Source organism: Sesamum indicum, linkage group LG6 (genome assembly GCF_026168435.1).
Source record: "Sesamum indicum cultivar Baizhima isolate 11 linkage group LG6, ASM2616843v1, whole genome shotgun sequence".
Taxonomy (NCBI): Eukaryota; Viridiplantae; Streptophyta; class Magnoliopsida; order Lamiales; family Pedaliaceae; genus Sesamum; species Sesamum indicum.
The window spans coordinates 16,693,817-16,709,424 of NC_142662.1; the positions used below are offsets into that span (position 1 = coordinate 16,693,817).

Consider the following 15,608-nt stretch of genomic DNA (forward strand, 5'->3'; position numbering starts at 1 on the left):
AATTTTATAAAAATATTCAAAATAATAATTATAACTCACCCGTAATCCCCGCCTCCCCCCTCCCCCGCCCAACCCCAACCTCCTCCCCCTTCCCTTCGCACCTCCCACTTGCCCGTCTGGGCAACAGACGTTGTTCAAAAGTGGAGGGCGACGACCATCGCCCTCACTACGTTGGGTGACGGTCATCGTCCAGAGGTGAGGAGTGCCCCCACCCAACCCCGACCTCCTCTCCCTTCCCTTCGCACCCCCCACTTGCCCGTCTGGGCAACAGACGTTGTTCAAAAGTGGAGTGCGACGACCATCGCCCTCACTACGTTGGGTGACGGTCATCGTCCAGAGGTGAGGAGTGCGCGGTTGCGCGCTCCTGTTCAGCAGCGGCGCTGCCGTAGTTGCATTTTTTTAATGTATAAATTAATTTTTAATTAATTTAATTAAAATATATTTAATTATTTATATAATTAAAAATAATTATTATATAAAATAATATATTATTATTAATAAATATATATAATAGCATATGGCCTGATTTCTATACAATTTTTATTAAATTTATTTTATATCACAAAAATATTTAATACTTTAATTTTTATTGAGAATTTTTTAAATATTCCTATTGGTACAGAGTGTCTGAATTTTTCCCCTAAAAAACATATGGGTCAAAAATTGTGGGCAGTTGTGGACGGTCAGTTGGGGGCGGTTGGTTGGCAATATAAATGTGCGTGAATTTACACACGCACTATTGTATTTGTGTGATTGGATATTCTGTGTATTCGTATACAGATACACATAAACTTCTATATATATATCACCGAGAACACGAATCAAATTTCCTCGGGAAGGTCGATACGACGTGTGCAAAATTCTTTCCGCAATTTTTTTTCTTTTCTAGTGCACAGAAATACGCCAACACTGTACACATTTGAGTATAATTCTATATATATACTGATTTCTCGCGCCATCGGGGAATATATCTGTTAATCTGTAAATTGTTATCACTATCGTTGTTGTTGACCGAGGGAAAATGGAGGGAGTTGATTATCTTGCTGATGAGAGGAAGAAGGCGGCGTTCGATGTGGAGGCCATGAAGATTGTCTGGGCTGGCTCGCGAGACGCCTTCGAAGTTTCTGATCGTATTTCCAAGCTCGTGGCCAATGATCCTGTAACTTTTCTCTAGCTTTCTTTTTTTTTCTTTTTGTGTATGTGGGGTTGGTGGTTGGTGGTGGTTAATGCGGTCTATGGATGAATTTAGGGCACTCGATGAAATTCGACTTCGTTTTGCTCGAGTTTTAGTAAAATTTCGGTTGGTGATAATTGATATAGTCCTAAAAATGTTGTTTTGCTGTCAGGAAATTAGTGCGCAAATGATGATGAGTATTCTATTCCACTGTTTTTGTTTATTTAAAGATGAACTGAATATTTCTACTTTTTGGAATTTGAAATTTAAGCGTGTGAAAAGGGACGAATACTGGATATTATCTTGAAGTATACAATGGAAATATCAAGCTGAGCTAGACTGAACTCTTATGTTGTGTTTGTACTTCAATTTGTAGGTCATAAAATTGTGTATGAAGGAAGATGAGCTATAATCTCATAATGTATTTGAAAGGAAGGGATACAATTTAATAGTAAATGCATATAAAAGAGAGAAGTACAAAGTAATAAACTACTTAATGATTGAATTGGCTTATTACCGACAATTAGTACTTTGTATATTATTTGTCAAAGTCAGAAGACTCTTCTTTTTTCTTCCTATAATACGGCTTTCCTAACCATAGGAGGCATAAGATCGTGCCTATAATTTGAGGATGGATAGCTACTCAAATTTCAGTTTTTCTTCAGATTTAATGATAAGTTCATTTCGTGGATAACGGATTGCATTTAAATAATTAAGTTGCATCCAGCAAATGTTATATTCAATAATGAAGAGTATTTACGGTATGTTTGGCTTAGGTGAACGGTAAAAGATTAGTAAAGTAGAGTATTAGTGAAGCATTTTGTTCACAGCCCAATTTCTACTGAAAAGATGAAGGATAAGGTTTTAAAATGTAATTTACCCCAATTTTATTTTATTTTTATGCACAAAACAAGAGGAAAAATGTTAATGTCAGAAATGAGTAATTTCTGGGTCAAATAAACCAGGAGATGCATTAGAGGTGTACTTCCTTTTGGTAATTTCAAACAATTTGGATGAAAAGTACTAAACTTACCCCAGTAAATTTAAATTTCTTTCTTCTCCTTCCCATTCCCTTGTCATTGAACAAACAAAGCCTTGGTCCACCACAAGAACTCTAGACCACCTGATGGATGGATGTTAACATGAGTTATTTCATGGTTGGAGTTAGGCATTCCGGAAGGACAACAGAACTATGCTACCGAGAAAGGAACTATTCAAAAATACCCTTAGGAAGGCTGCTCATGCATGGAAACGAATTCTTGAACTTCACCTATCAGGTGAGCTCTTTTCAGATTTTGAAGCGATTTTAGCTGCTTTTATCTCCATGTGAATGAATCTAATATCATTTGATTTCATGGTTGCAGAAGAAGAGGCATCTAAATTGAGGTTTTATGTGGATGAACCAGCTTATACTGATCTTCACTGGGTAGCTTCCACTTTTAAATTTTGATTTCTTGTCTATAAAATAATTTTCCAATGGTACTGTATGTTGCTAAGTTGAAATTTTCATCTCGAGTCTCTAGTCTGAATGTGAAATAATTGGCTGTTATGACCTTCTTGCACTTTTTCCTATTTAGGGGATGTTTGTACCAGCCATAAAAGGCCAGGGCACTGATGAACAGCAGCAAAAATGGTTGCCCTTGGCCTACAAGATGCAAATAATTGGCTGCTATGCTCAAACTGAACTTGGCCATGGCTCCAATGTGCAAGGTCTTGAAACCACTGCAACATTTGACCCTCGTACAGATGAATTTGTAATTCATAGTCCGACATTAACTTCAAGCAAAGTAAGTTATGCACAACGAGTTTGCTGTGTGCTTTTATTCTGTTGGACAAAATGAGGCATCATTCTGCTATGGTCTTTGGTTATCAGTGATATTGTTGTGTTTATATTTTCACTGCCAGAGTTATACTGTTTTTTCTATTCATTGACCTCTCATATGGGTTCTTAATCTCTGACTATCTTCTACATAGTGGTGGCCTGGTGGACTGGGCAAAGTGTCCACACATGCTGTCGTTTATGCTCGTCTCATTACAGATGGTAAAGACCACGGTGTTCATGGTATGGGCAAGCACTTCTTTCTATTGTTTTATATAGTTCATCTCCAAATTCTTCTTTCATAGGATAGTATAATAATGCTTGCCTTTTAGGTTTTATTGTCCAACTACGGAGCTTGGAGAATCATAGACCTCTTCCAGGAATAACTATTGGAGACATTGGAATGAAATTTGGAAATGGAGCATACAACACCATGGACAATGGAGTGCTTAGATTTGATCATGTCCGTATTCCACGAGATCAGATGTTGATGAGGTATGTTGTCATCCACCTCTGCCAAAGTACTTTTTAGTTTCTTTGTAAATCTAGAATTATTTGTTCTTCTAAGCATGGTTTAAGCATCGAGTCATTTCTGTAATTTCGGCTGATGCGTACACCCACAGTTTCCAATTTATGAAAATTTGCTGGTAACTATTATTTTTCAATAACGCTGATAATATCCTATAATATTGTATTATGCTGCCAAGACCATCATATTACTGGCTATATTAGCATATTATTAGCCATAATATACGATAACATCTACTATCACAAATGTTACATCCATTAATAAAATTTATACTTCTTTGTATAATACTAATACTCAATGTATTATGACTTGTACAATGAATATTTCTTGTTGGTATTCTTAATGAGCTGCTTCTGTTACAACTTCAAATTTCACAACATTATTCTATAATTTACTAACATTTTAGATTTTTTGCATTATATAATGCATTTCTTCATGTTGCCCAATATATTGTGATATGTTTTGTCCGCTGGGAAATAACACATATTAATCTTATGTCAATGCTGTCACTTTGAACTATTCTTCTAAGTTTCAGATTTAACTAGATCTGGATGTATTTGATTGAATGACACTACTAATCATGTGAAGTCAATGTTTAGTCTTTCTAGAAGCAACAAAACATGTTAATTGCACATTTTTACATGATATGGATGATGAAGAATACAAACCCCTTGAAATGTAAGTAAATGATTATCTGAGAAAGTCAAATAGTATCCATCTTGGTTAAAGTACTTTCTTTAGATTATAATATATTTCTATTTCTTACAGAACAGTCATTATTTTCTATGGCAAAAAACATGAAATACATTGGTTTTCTGTTCTGTTCTTCTTGTATCTAGATTAAGCAAATTGGCTTGGACCAAATTTTATCGAACTTATTGATTGAAAGGATGGCTGCTGGGTTGGACCGGATAAAACAGAAAAATGGCTTTTTTTCTGATTCCCTTTGTTACCTCTTCCTTGTCTTCCCTTTGCCTCTTTTCTCTCTTCTCATTCCAACTTTTTAGTTCTCCATTTTCTTCTGTTTTCTTCTGGTTTTCTCGTTTCAGGAGATTTTTTATGATGTTACCTTTATAGGCAACTGAAGCTCACTCTTTGAAGTTTGGCTTTTGGTTATACGCTGAAATACTTTATAAATCTCCTAGTCTAATATTATCGTTAATTTATGGAGTACACAAAGAGAGAATGCTCAAAGGTATGTGTTCTTTTCTGGATGTATTACATATTCAAGAATTAGGCACATATGCATATTGTGGGCGAGTGGGTAGATGGGAAAGAAACATATCATATTGCACCAAAGAGAAGTAGTGTTAACAATATTGCAAATAGTAGTTGGAAGTTCAGCATCTCATCATGTGAAAATATACAAGGGGAGATGTTTTAAGCAATGGAAAACTGCTAAGATGATGGCATGGGGAATGGGGATGTTATTGCTGCCAACGGCTGTGCTGATCAAGCTAAAGAGAGTTGTTGATTTATGATAAGGTACTTTGCCAGTCCATCATTTGTCAGCACACAATTGATGTCAATTTGTGTCTGTTTAGCAGTTTCACTGTTGGAGTGACGAATCACTCATGGTTCCAGGACCACAATGAGTTGCACCTGTCTGTTTACCGTTTCAGGCTGCGAATAATACCCAGAAGAGCAGCTTTAGGGGAAAACAGAGGCTGTTTTTGTTATTATGTTAAACGATCAGCCTTTGCAACAAGTGGAAGTATCATGAGAAGATTAGTAGAATGTTACAACTATGAGAAAGAAGAATAACTGCAACAAATTAAAAAGAGAAATAAAGGTCAAGGAAGAGGGGACACCATTTTTCCTTGCAATAGCTGAAGCAAATGAATGAAAGAAAGCATGACTTTATAGTTCTAGTCAAATAAGAAGATAACATAACTACTTGTAGGCCTTGAAACAGTTTTCCTAGGGAAAGATTTTAGAGTATGTTTGGTTGGGGTGAAAAGTGGGAGTATAAGAGAAGTGGAAGTAAAAAGGAATATATAAGAGATTGTTTGGTGTTTGGTTAAGGGAAAAAGATGGACGGGAAGTAAAACTCGATGTATATGGAACCCGTCCACAGTCCAATTTCGGTCCAAAATTGGGCGGAAAAGTGAATGTATAAGACCAAAAAGACAAAAATATCTTCTATTTTTATTTACTTAATTACCCATATATATAATAATTTTCCTCCAATTCTTTTCTCCTTCCCTGGTAATATCATACATAATTGCTAGAGAAAAACTATTGTATCAAAGTCAACGATGAATATTTTTATTAATAAAAAATATTCTTGTTCTTGTTTGATAAGTATTTTTATTATTAATGTTTTTAAAATTTTGATATATTAAAATTATATAAGTATAATATTAATTTATTAATATTTTAATACAAAATAAAGAGAAGTGTCATTCAGTAAAATTTCAAAAAATACCTTTCTTCTCAATCTGTTTTTCTTGTACCAAACAAGTGGAAGTATTTGAGATTTACTCCCTTCCAATCATACCAAACAATTTGAAGGAAAACTATTATTCTTGCCCTCCCCCTCCCCCTCTCACTTTTCTTTTCTTGTCCCCCTCTCACTTTTCTTTTCTTGTCATTTGAACCAAACAAAGCCTTAGATTCTTATTTAGGAAGTAATAATAAATTCTGAACCTAATCTTAAATGGTTAAGGACTCAAAATACAACAAACGAAATAGAGGACTAAAGAATAGACATATCTCGTAATCAAAGATATATGATTAATACTCATAACATTTTTCTGTTTTTGTATAGAACTGGCGCAACATCTTAGAAGAGAGTTGCAAAAATATAAGTTGTGTATCTTACGACTTGCATTAGTGGTTTAATACCCCACTAGCCTTACGGTATTAACTTATTTCTTTAAGTGAGAGAGATTTATTTGGAAAAGGACTTGGAATTTCATTTTTGGGACATCCTAGGAAAGAAATAGAAGCCATATATTTTGGGGTAGAGTATTCATGAAAATTGAAAATCACCATACGATTCCTCAATCATAAAAATTAGGGTTAATTACAATTGGACCCCCTCTAAAATGGGAAACTACACTTTGCCCCTACAAAGTTTAAAAATTACAATTACCCCCTCTTAAAATTCTCCTTTTACAAAGTAGCCATTGATGAATGAAAGAATGCTTTATTTACTTCACATATATGAGGCCAGGTTAATAACATTGTTCATCTATATATTTAAATGTGTTGTGCAAGTACTTCATGTAGTGCGTCAAGCAATAGATGCAACATAAGTGGACACCTCGCTCCATATAGGAAAAAAAGTACAAAAAATGACTATGTTTTCATTCATAAACCGTAAATGGCTACATTTTATTTGATGGCTATGATTCGGAAATAATATTATATTACAGTTACACTATTTTGATTTTATATGTATAACATTTACCCCCTTATAAGTATAAAAATATTAGGATGGGAATGTTGAATGAGGTGTAAATGAAAGTTTATGCAATTTTTTTGGTGACGTTCTAAATATTTCCCATATAAACCCTAACGGAAGGGACCCGTTGTAAGCTGAGAAGTCTCGGAAGGGGTGTAAGTTTAACTTTGAAACTTTTCAGGAGGAAAATATCATTTCACATTTTTGGAGGGAGTTTAAGTGCAATTGACTCTAAAAGTTAAAGAAACTTAAAGAATAGATTCCTTTTGATCAAAAAGCCTCCTTCTTGTTGGAGAGCTTCGAATCTTCAAGCTAGAGTCTTTGCCAATACCATAAGAATATTCACAAGATTGGCTCTGGACTGACAATAACACAAAGTAGAAGAGAGAGGTTCATAGTTTTTCCGTGTGTAACCTTTTAGGAATTATATATTATTTTGTGAATCTTTAATATAGTCAGCACCAATGTGGAAAGTATAGTGCTGGTTTTTGGTTTCATTTTGGAAGTTCCGGAATGTTTTAGATGAATATATTCCATTGCGAATGTAATGGTGAACATGAAAAGAACAAATCTGTGTCTGTCTTATTTATGGGGAGACATTTTGCAGTAGATTTCTTATAAACTTTTTTTTGGATTGGTGATGTTACATCAAGTGTATTATGTTTCTTAATATGATTGTCTTAAAAAATATATAAAAGTTGATTGAAATATATATATATATATATCGTGATTATCAGGCTTAATTTCTTTAAAATAAGTATTTCGAGGAAAAATTTGGACATTAAAATTAAGTGTTCTATTTTATTTTGGGAAAAACGCTCCATTAGAACAAAAAACAAACATTGCCTAAACTCTTCTATAAAGTTCCTTTCAAATGTCTCAGGGTTTCTCAGGTGACGAGGGAAGGAAAATATAAACAATCAGATGTGCCGCGGCAGTTAGTTTATGGGACTATGGTATATGTCCGCCAACAGATTGTTGCAGATGCTTCTTGCGCTTTATCACGAGCAACCTGTATTGCAACGAGGTATAGTGCTATACGGAGACAATTTGGATCGCAGAATGGTGGACCTGAAACTCAGGTAGGAGTTAGGAGTAGGCTATTCTGTTAAATAGTTCTAGTTCGTAAGTCTTGGTTTTCATGTTGTAACTTAAAACCATTCACAAAGGTTGAATATTGTTTTATGTCACAAAATACTTGTTTTGCACCATTGTCTAGCCAGCAGGTGAGATGGTAAGCCACTTTGGTCTTGTTTACCCCACTATTGATCAAGGTTGATAACTTCTTCTCACCCTTTACACAATAGGACTTGATAGTTTGTCTAGAAGTCAACCTCAAATACCTGTATGGTTGATGGTGTAATAATTTGGATCCTGTCTGCATATATATATATATAGAAAGATTGTGTATAAAAGTACAACATCATGCAGATAAGGCTTATTTGAAAAATTATGAAGGCACCATCACCATAAAGTGGTTCACTGATATCGCATTGCTGTTTGTGGATATAGGTCCTGTTTACTTGTTCACTTTGTTGTACTTCCTTGTTGCTTGCCTTTTGGTTTATCTTTCAATCTGAGTAATCTCATTTCTTCATGGAGTCATGGACTAAATTTACTCAAACATGCTTTATGCACTTGGGAGGTGGAGCCTTGGAGGTGTTCAGCCTTGTTTGAAGCAGCATTCATGTCTTGCTGTGTTAGTGCAGTAATGCACATTGAACTTTGCTTTCATCTTTTTAGATGGAGCAACTGTTAACTATTCCTTGTAACTTGATTCTGAAAGAAATAAATTTTTGTCAGGAATTGTTGGGCTTTTAGTGCGAATATATTGTGACATAATTGGGTGCCTGTTTGATTTATAGGTTATTGATTACAAGACTCAGCAAAGCAGACTCTTCCCTTTGTTGGCTTCTGCTTATGCCTTTCGATTTGTTGGTGAATGGTTAAAATGGCTGTACACGGATGTAACACAAAGGTTGCAAGCCAATGACTTCTCAACATTGCCTGAGGTGCATGCATGCACTGCAGGGTTGAAGTCCCTGACTACTTCTGCCACTGCTGTAAGTTATGCATATCGCTTTGTCTTCCTTTATCATAGTTGTTCGATGCAATGAACATGCTTCTGCTAGCTTGTTTATTTATATGTCTGTTTTGTTCTTTGAGCTTAATGCCTGGTCAACATGCTCAATATCTAGAATGTTGCAGGAGTAGAAATTTATGAGCAAGGTGATGCTAGTTCAAAGAGTTCAATATTGTTATATTTCACTCCCTCCAGCCTGTTAATGATTCTTGTTTTGTGACACAGGATGGAATTGAAGAATGTCGAAAGTTATGTGGAGGCCATGGCTATCTTTGCAGCAGTGGGCTTCCAGAATTATTTGCAGTTTATGTTCCAGCTTGTACATATGAAGGAGACAACACTGTCCTGCTTCTACAGGTAGCCATTTTAGGATGTATCCATCCTATATGTTGTTATAGTAGACATTTTCTTTGCTTTTGCCTTTTTTCTTTTTCGACATTTATACAGAGTTGAACACTGAGCCGAAGACTATCATTAAACGTGATTACAATAGCTGCTTGCTGTTAAAATGTATGCGAGACTAGAAAAGTTGATCCACTACTTCGTGGAATGGGTATTGAAACATGATATATAATAAGACATAGCTTCATCTGATCATCATTTTATTAACTATGACATTTTCGCTTCTCTTATTTTGGATTTGCCTTTTTTTATGTTGGATGCAAATTCTTATTGAACTGTTTGTTATAGTCACGGGAATCTGATTTTGGAAGCTTGTAGAATATGATATTTTTCTTGGATGTATTATTCATCTCACTTGGTTTACGTTAGATGTAATTTTGGATTCTGGAATTGAATTAAATGTTTTGCTCTGATATGCTTGTGAATGTGATAGACTATGTAAAAGGATCAGAAAATGTAGGGTTTTTGGTTTGTGTCAGATATGTCTTCTATAAACGGGGATAAGTATTATTTATTTGAAAATTTATTCTGAGAAGTGTATGTTTCCAGGGCCTGGGTAGACTGTCTGTTGGTGTATGCTAATTTATTTGATTCCTAGTTAAACTAGGGAATCTTGATCATGTTTTGGTAGGCGTTGCTTTGTTTATATATGTATTTATACATATTATTCGTGAAAATTAAGCATGAAAAATTTTTGGTCTCAAGCACACCGATGTTGCCTGCTCTGAAGTCACTTGATGTGAACGTGCACGCTTTTATGCATTACGTGTAAAAAGTGATTCATGGGTTCAGTGTTTTCTCTGTACAATGTTTTATTCCCATTCTTATTCTGACTTGATGTGGAATGAAACTCAATATAAAACATGTCAAGCTGTTGGATAGTTAAATTGCGTACCGCGTATATTGGTTTCGCTGTTCTATAGTTTTGGACTTAATTTTAAGTTATTTACTATGTCAAGAACATAACCACATCACATGATGAGTTTTAACTAATTGATTACTCTCTCCTCTAGGTAGCTAGGTTTCTCATGAAGACTGTCTCCCAGCTTGGAACAGGCAAACAACCAGTAGGAACTATTGCTTATATGGGAAGAATTGAACATCTAATGCAATGCCGCTGTAATGTTCAAAGTGGTATGCTGGTTAATTTTCTTGAAAGTAGATAAATTAAGTGCTGAAATAGCACTATTTTCACTAGACATGCTTATATCCAATTACTTGAACGTTTATCAAGTCTATAGTATGAGGGAACTACTTTTGGATTAGAAGTGTTCATGTCGTGAGTTTTTATCAATAAATGTTTACATGCCATATTGCTATTAGAAATTAGTGATAGAAGATAGCCAGTTTCCTTTCGTGATTAATATGACCCACATCCATTTGGGACGAATTAGTTTGGTCACTTCAGTCTTTATGTCATGCAGCTGAGGATTGGTTAAAGCCTGGTCAAGTATTGGAAGCATTTGAGGCAAGAGCTGCTAGAATGTCTGTTTCCTGTGCACGAAATCTGAGCAAGTTCGCTAACCCTGAAGAAGGTACTCTTGGTTGATGGTGACTTAATATCTCTTGGTCTGTATTTGTTTACTAGATAATAAAGCAGGCGTGACGAGTGTCTTATGTTTAGATTCAACTAGACAAATAAGTTATGGCTGAAAAGGTCCATATACTGTGATGAGAAGAACTATAACAAATTCCATTACGAGTTTTGTGCCACTTGGATCATTTGCATCATTGCCTAAAATCTAAATAAGAAGGATGCTATTAATTACTTATTGATAGAAAGAAGTTTAATCTGATCATTTACTCCAATAGTTTTGATATTAGATGTAGGCTACATTGGTCCAACTGATCCTATTAATAGCCTATTATATAGTTCTATGGTTTTCCTCTTTTCTTTTTGTTTCTTTTTCTTTGGGAACATGTTTTAGATGCTCTTGTGGGTTGTGTAAATGTAATTATTCACAGGGGTGGTTTGTATAAAGAGACCATAGGCCGGAGGGTGTGAGGGTGTAAATGTAATTGTCCCTCGGTTTGTTGTGAATGTGTTTTTCAATTTCCCTTTTGTTGTTGCCTTCAGGTTTCGCAGAGCTATCAGCAGATTTAGTTGAGGCGGCAGTTGCACACTGTCAATTAATTGTTGTGTCCAAGTAAGCTTTTCATTTATGCTTTTGTAATTTATTATACAAGATTGATGTGGTCGACGACATTAGTTTGAGGAATTTATCCACAGTGTTGGTGTTTTTCTTTCAAACCATCAAATGAGCTAACATCTCAATTCCAGTGTTTAAGGTAGTTGAATTTGGAAGTTTCTGGGTCTCATACTTTCTTCTGTGTTGTGGTGGCCGGGAATTAGTCTGGTCCAGGAAACTAGGATCTCTTTTACAGTAGCTACAAATATAAGGGCTATATGGTCTTCACTGAAAGATTTTGTCAGCTGTTTACCATGGATTTCTTTTATTTTCAATAAGATGATGTCTCTTCCAACCCAACATTCTAGTTGTAAAGATGTTATATTTTCATTTAACTGACAAACAAAGAAGGCATGCCTTTCAGCATCACTGTAAAGATTAATCCAACCATGACCTAGATCCAACTTCTTGCTTTGCCCAGTTTATGCCATGGCCTTACTAACATCCCACATACAGTTTTGTCGCAACATCATTGATTGAACATGCCCTTGTTCAAAGTTACCAACAGAAGGTGTTCACGTATTTACTCCAAATCACTTTATCACCCGATTATATAATCTCTTATAAATGAGAATATATCCATACGACATGTGAACCCCAAAATACATTAGGTAAGTCGGGATTAGAACTCCTGGAATCCGGTTTTTGGAGTTCCCAACAGTGTGTTTGATTCGATACATTGATCTCTAATATTTTATGAATGTGATATCTATACCAGTAGAATTTCATTTTTTACCCCTGATTTTATTGATGTGGGTATGGAAACTCCTGCATCTTGCAATCAAACAACTCGCCTAGAGGTAAATAAGATACCATCAAGCTTAATTTACCTAATTTTGCTTGAGCAATATCAAGGCAGTAGAAATACTTTGCGTGCAGAAGATTATGCTAAAATATTTTGTTGTGCATGTCAAATTCTCACAAAAGAAACCTTCTGCTATGCTTAGGTTTATCGAGAAACTTCAACAAGATATTCCTGGTGAAGGGGTCAAGCAACAGCTAGAGGCACTTTGTGGTATTTATTACCTCTCTCTGCTTCACAAGCATCAGGGTGACTTCCTCGCTACCAGCTTCCTCACCCCTAAGCAGGCTGCATTTGCTAACGATCAGCTCAGAGCATTGTATGCCAAGGTTCGGCCTTAGAGTTTTATTATCCCCTGCACGCCCTTCACCAGAAACTTTCTTTATCCAAATCCATTAAATTACATGTTTGTTTTAGGTCCGTCCGAATGCCGTTGCGCTTGTTGACTCATTCAATTACACTGACCACTTCCTCGGCTCAATTCTTGGGCGCTATGATGGAAATGTTTATCCCCAACTTTACGAGGCAGCATGGAGGGATCCGTTGAATGAGTCAGATATACCGGATGGCTACCATGAATACATAAGGCCTTTGCTTAAGCAACAGCTCCGCAGTGCTAGAATGTAGGCTTTTGGATTCGATACCAATGGAATATTGATCTGTGTGCACCAATAAATCACATTTGATGATAAAGATGGTGGTAGGAAACAGCTTCTCTAGCCAACTGTGTCCTAGATTTGCCTATCATAAACCCGACCCGGATGGAATAAGGTCTCTCTCCCTGGGTGTTCGTGAGAGGAGATACCAGAGCAGAAAGCTGTGATATTTGTGTATTACTTTTGGGAAAATATTCTAAAATAAATATTTGGTAGAGAGACACAGCTGGGATAAATGGTCCAGCGATTCTAGTCTGATTTTGTGAGCATTTGTTACCAATCTCAACCATATTCGATTGAAGGATGTTCTTTATTGTGGTATTAGATGGGCATTTGGCTATAAGTTGATAATATATTATAAAATATATTTAGAATTTCATCTTATTTTAAAGATAAATTGTTAAAAGTGTTTGATAAAAATAAATTTTGAAGCGTATAAGATATTAATAATGATAATTTTTTAGTTTAAATGGTTAAACCTGAAGGTGTTTGTTTATATTTTAAAATTTAGTTGGGAATTGTTGATTTCCAGTGTTAGCTAATTCTTTCAAATTATCAAACATTATTTAAAATCTTATAAATTTTTAAATATTTTATTAAAAGTTTTGAAAAATTTACAAGCGCACCCAAGAAGATAATGTAGAAGCTAGCTGTTACAAACTGGGGACATAACTATTTGATTTGTATAATGTTGTAACAGAAAATTATTAGAGTAAGTGATTAGAAAGTTAATTCGCCAGATTTTTATGTAATCCATTCGACAGATTCGACGTGATGTAATATTATGCAACGACTAAAATGAGTATTTATTATTTGACTTTATCTTTGCCGTGCTCATTTAATTATGTTTATATTATATCAACATCAGAAAAAATTCATATACCACATGGACAACCTATGTAGTTGGACCATTCGTTTGGATTATGATTATGAAATCAAATGAAGGTTAAATTTAAAATATTTCAAGTCAAAGATCTCAAGATAGGCATCGAGTGTCCTACTAAGACTTGTGCCATCATATTCATTAGATGAGTGTCATGTTCTATCAGCGAAAAAAGTTGGACGTCTATGGTCAATATAATTATTTTTTGTTGAGATTGGTAAATTTCCTAGAATTAAAATGCTAGAATTAATTTGGAATAGGTTTCAAAACAAAAATCATTCTGCATGGGTTGCACCAATGTTCAATTTTTACCTGCATTATTTTACATGTAATTTCAGCACATGATTGTGTTTTATATGATATTGGATACTATATGCTTTTAACCTATGGTATGTATTAATTGTTGGAGGATGATTATGTGAAATACATTTTTATTCTATGCTCGTTAATGGTATTAACAAGGGATAATTGCAGACCCTATTGACAATGTGCTTGGTTTTAATTCTGTTAGGTTAGGACCTGCGTGCCTCTTATTTCCTTTACTCTCTCGTTTTTTGCTTTATTATTAAAATATTTACTTTTCGCCCTATCTATGTACTTCCCTAACTTTTGAATGAGGAATCTTATTTTTAATTGTAATGAGAATAGATAGGTGGAGACGTTTTATTTTATTTTTATAAATAAAATTTTAAGGAGCAAGCTTAAGGCAATGGAGGCCCATGAAGGAGGCCATAGGTTGGCCTATGGAGGTCCGTGGAAAAGAGGCCCATTCCATGATGGAGAGTTCAAGAAGTAAGAGATATATTACAAGGTCCATTAGCATGATAATGGGTTAAATATCTTATAATAGTGGAGGCCTTACATTAGATTGACAATAGATCCTCCGCGGAGTGGATTGTATAGATTGAACTTGGGATCATCCAAACAGGACATGTTAGTCTTTATTTTCTGCATGTGGTGCATTTATTTTCGATGAATGCTTTAATTAAATGCTTTAGTAATTTAACCACATGTGAAAACACGTTATGTGATGAGACCCATTAATGGATATAAATCAAATAAGTTTTTTTTAATTAATCCAGGCCCTCCATGCATAGCTATAGTACTACTACCAACCAGTCGTGGTCTTATGAGTCATCACACGTTTGGAATAAAAGAAAGTTGCAGTATTGCTACGAACAAACAAATACACTCCTGTTTTTCTGTCTCATGAGTCTTGGGGGGTAATAGTTAAGATATGATTTGGTTGATGGATCGGGACTAATACTAAGTAACATGATTTGCTCAGAGTCATCGGGATCATGTGAAAAGACGAGGCAAAATGCCTTGAGGATCTCATGGAATGAGAATGGTGTAAATTACCTCCTACAAGGTTTTTTTCTATATGAATCTTAAGTGGGATATGGAGAATTGCGCTTGTGGACCCTAAGCCCATTTGTAAAAGGTTTTCCAAAAATCCCATTTGAGAGTGATGGGTTTTCGCAAAAATAGTGAGAGGGATTAATAACTAAAGGTCAAGTCTTAACTTGAACTTAATATTATTATAATCTATTTATTATTTTTTTCTTTAATTGTAGAATGTCTAAAAATCTAATAACTCCAATACTTGAGACTAATAACTTTGATGGAATAAACTACAACTACTAGCTATGAAATCTCAAG

At 35.0% G+C, this 15,608-nt stretch overlaps 1 protein-coding gene across 1 annotated transcript; it reads left to right on the top strand.

Moving 5' to 3' along the window:
* Window positions 1–745: 745 nt before the first annotated feature.
* Window positions 746–13,387, top strand: LOC105164352 (peroxisomal acyl-coenzyme A oxidase 1). Its single transcript, XM_011082984.3, has 14 exons — window positions 746–1,159; window positions 2,343–2,451; window positions 2,539–2,600; window positions 2,752–2,961; window positions 3,149–3,236; window positions 3,326–3,488; window positions 7,815–8,013; window positions 8,797–8,994; window positions 9,240–9,371; window positions 10,430–10,550; window positions 10,841–10,951; window positions 11,494–11,563; window positions 12,553–12,736; window positions 12,825–13,387. The coding sequence occupies exons 1-14, from the start codon at window positions 1,022–1,024 to the stop codon at window positions 13,032–13,034; spliced, it is 1,995 nt and encodes a 664-aa protein (XP_011081286.1). The 5' UTR covers window positions 746–1,021; the 3' UTR covers window positions 13,035–13,387.
* Window positions 13,388–15,608: the final 2,221 nt, after the last annotated feature.

Excerpts from the sequence above, each read along its gene's own strand:
- LOC105164352 (XM_011082984.3), top strand. The coding sequence starts at position 1,022 with ATGGAGGGAGTTGATTATCTTGCTGATGAGAGGAAGAAGGCGGCGTTC. Across the intron at positions 3,237-3,325 it reads TAAAGACCACGGTGTTCATG|GTTTTATTGTCCAACTACGG; the intron begins GTATGGGCAAGC and ends CTTGCCTTTTAG. Across the intron at positions 8,995-9,239 it reads TGACTACTTCTGCCACTGCT|GATGGAATTGAAGAATGTCG; the intron begins GTAAGTTATGCA and ends TTTGTGACACAG.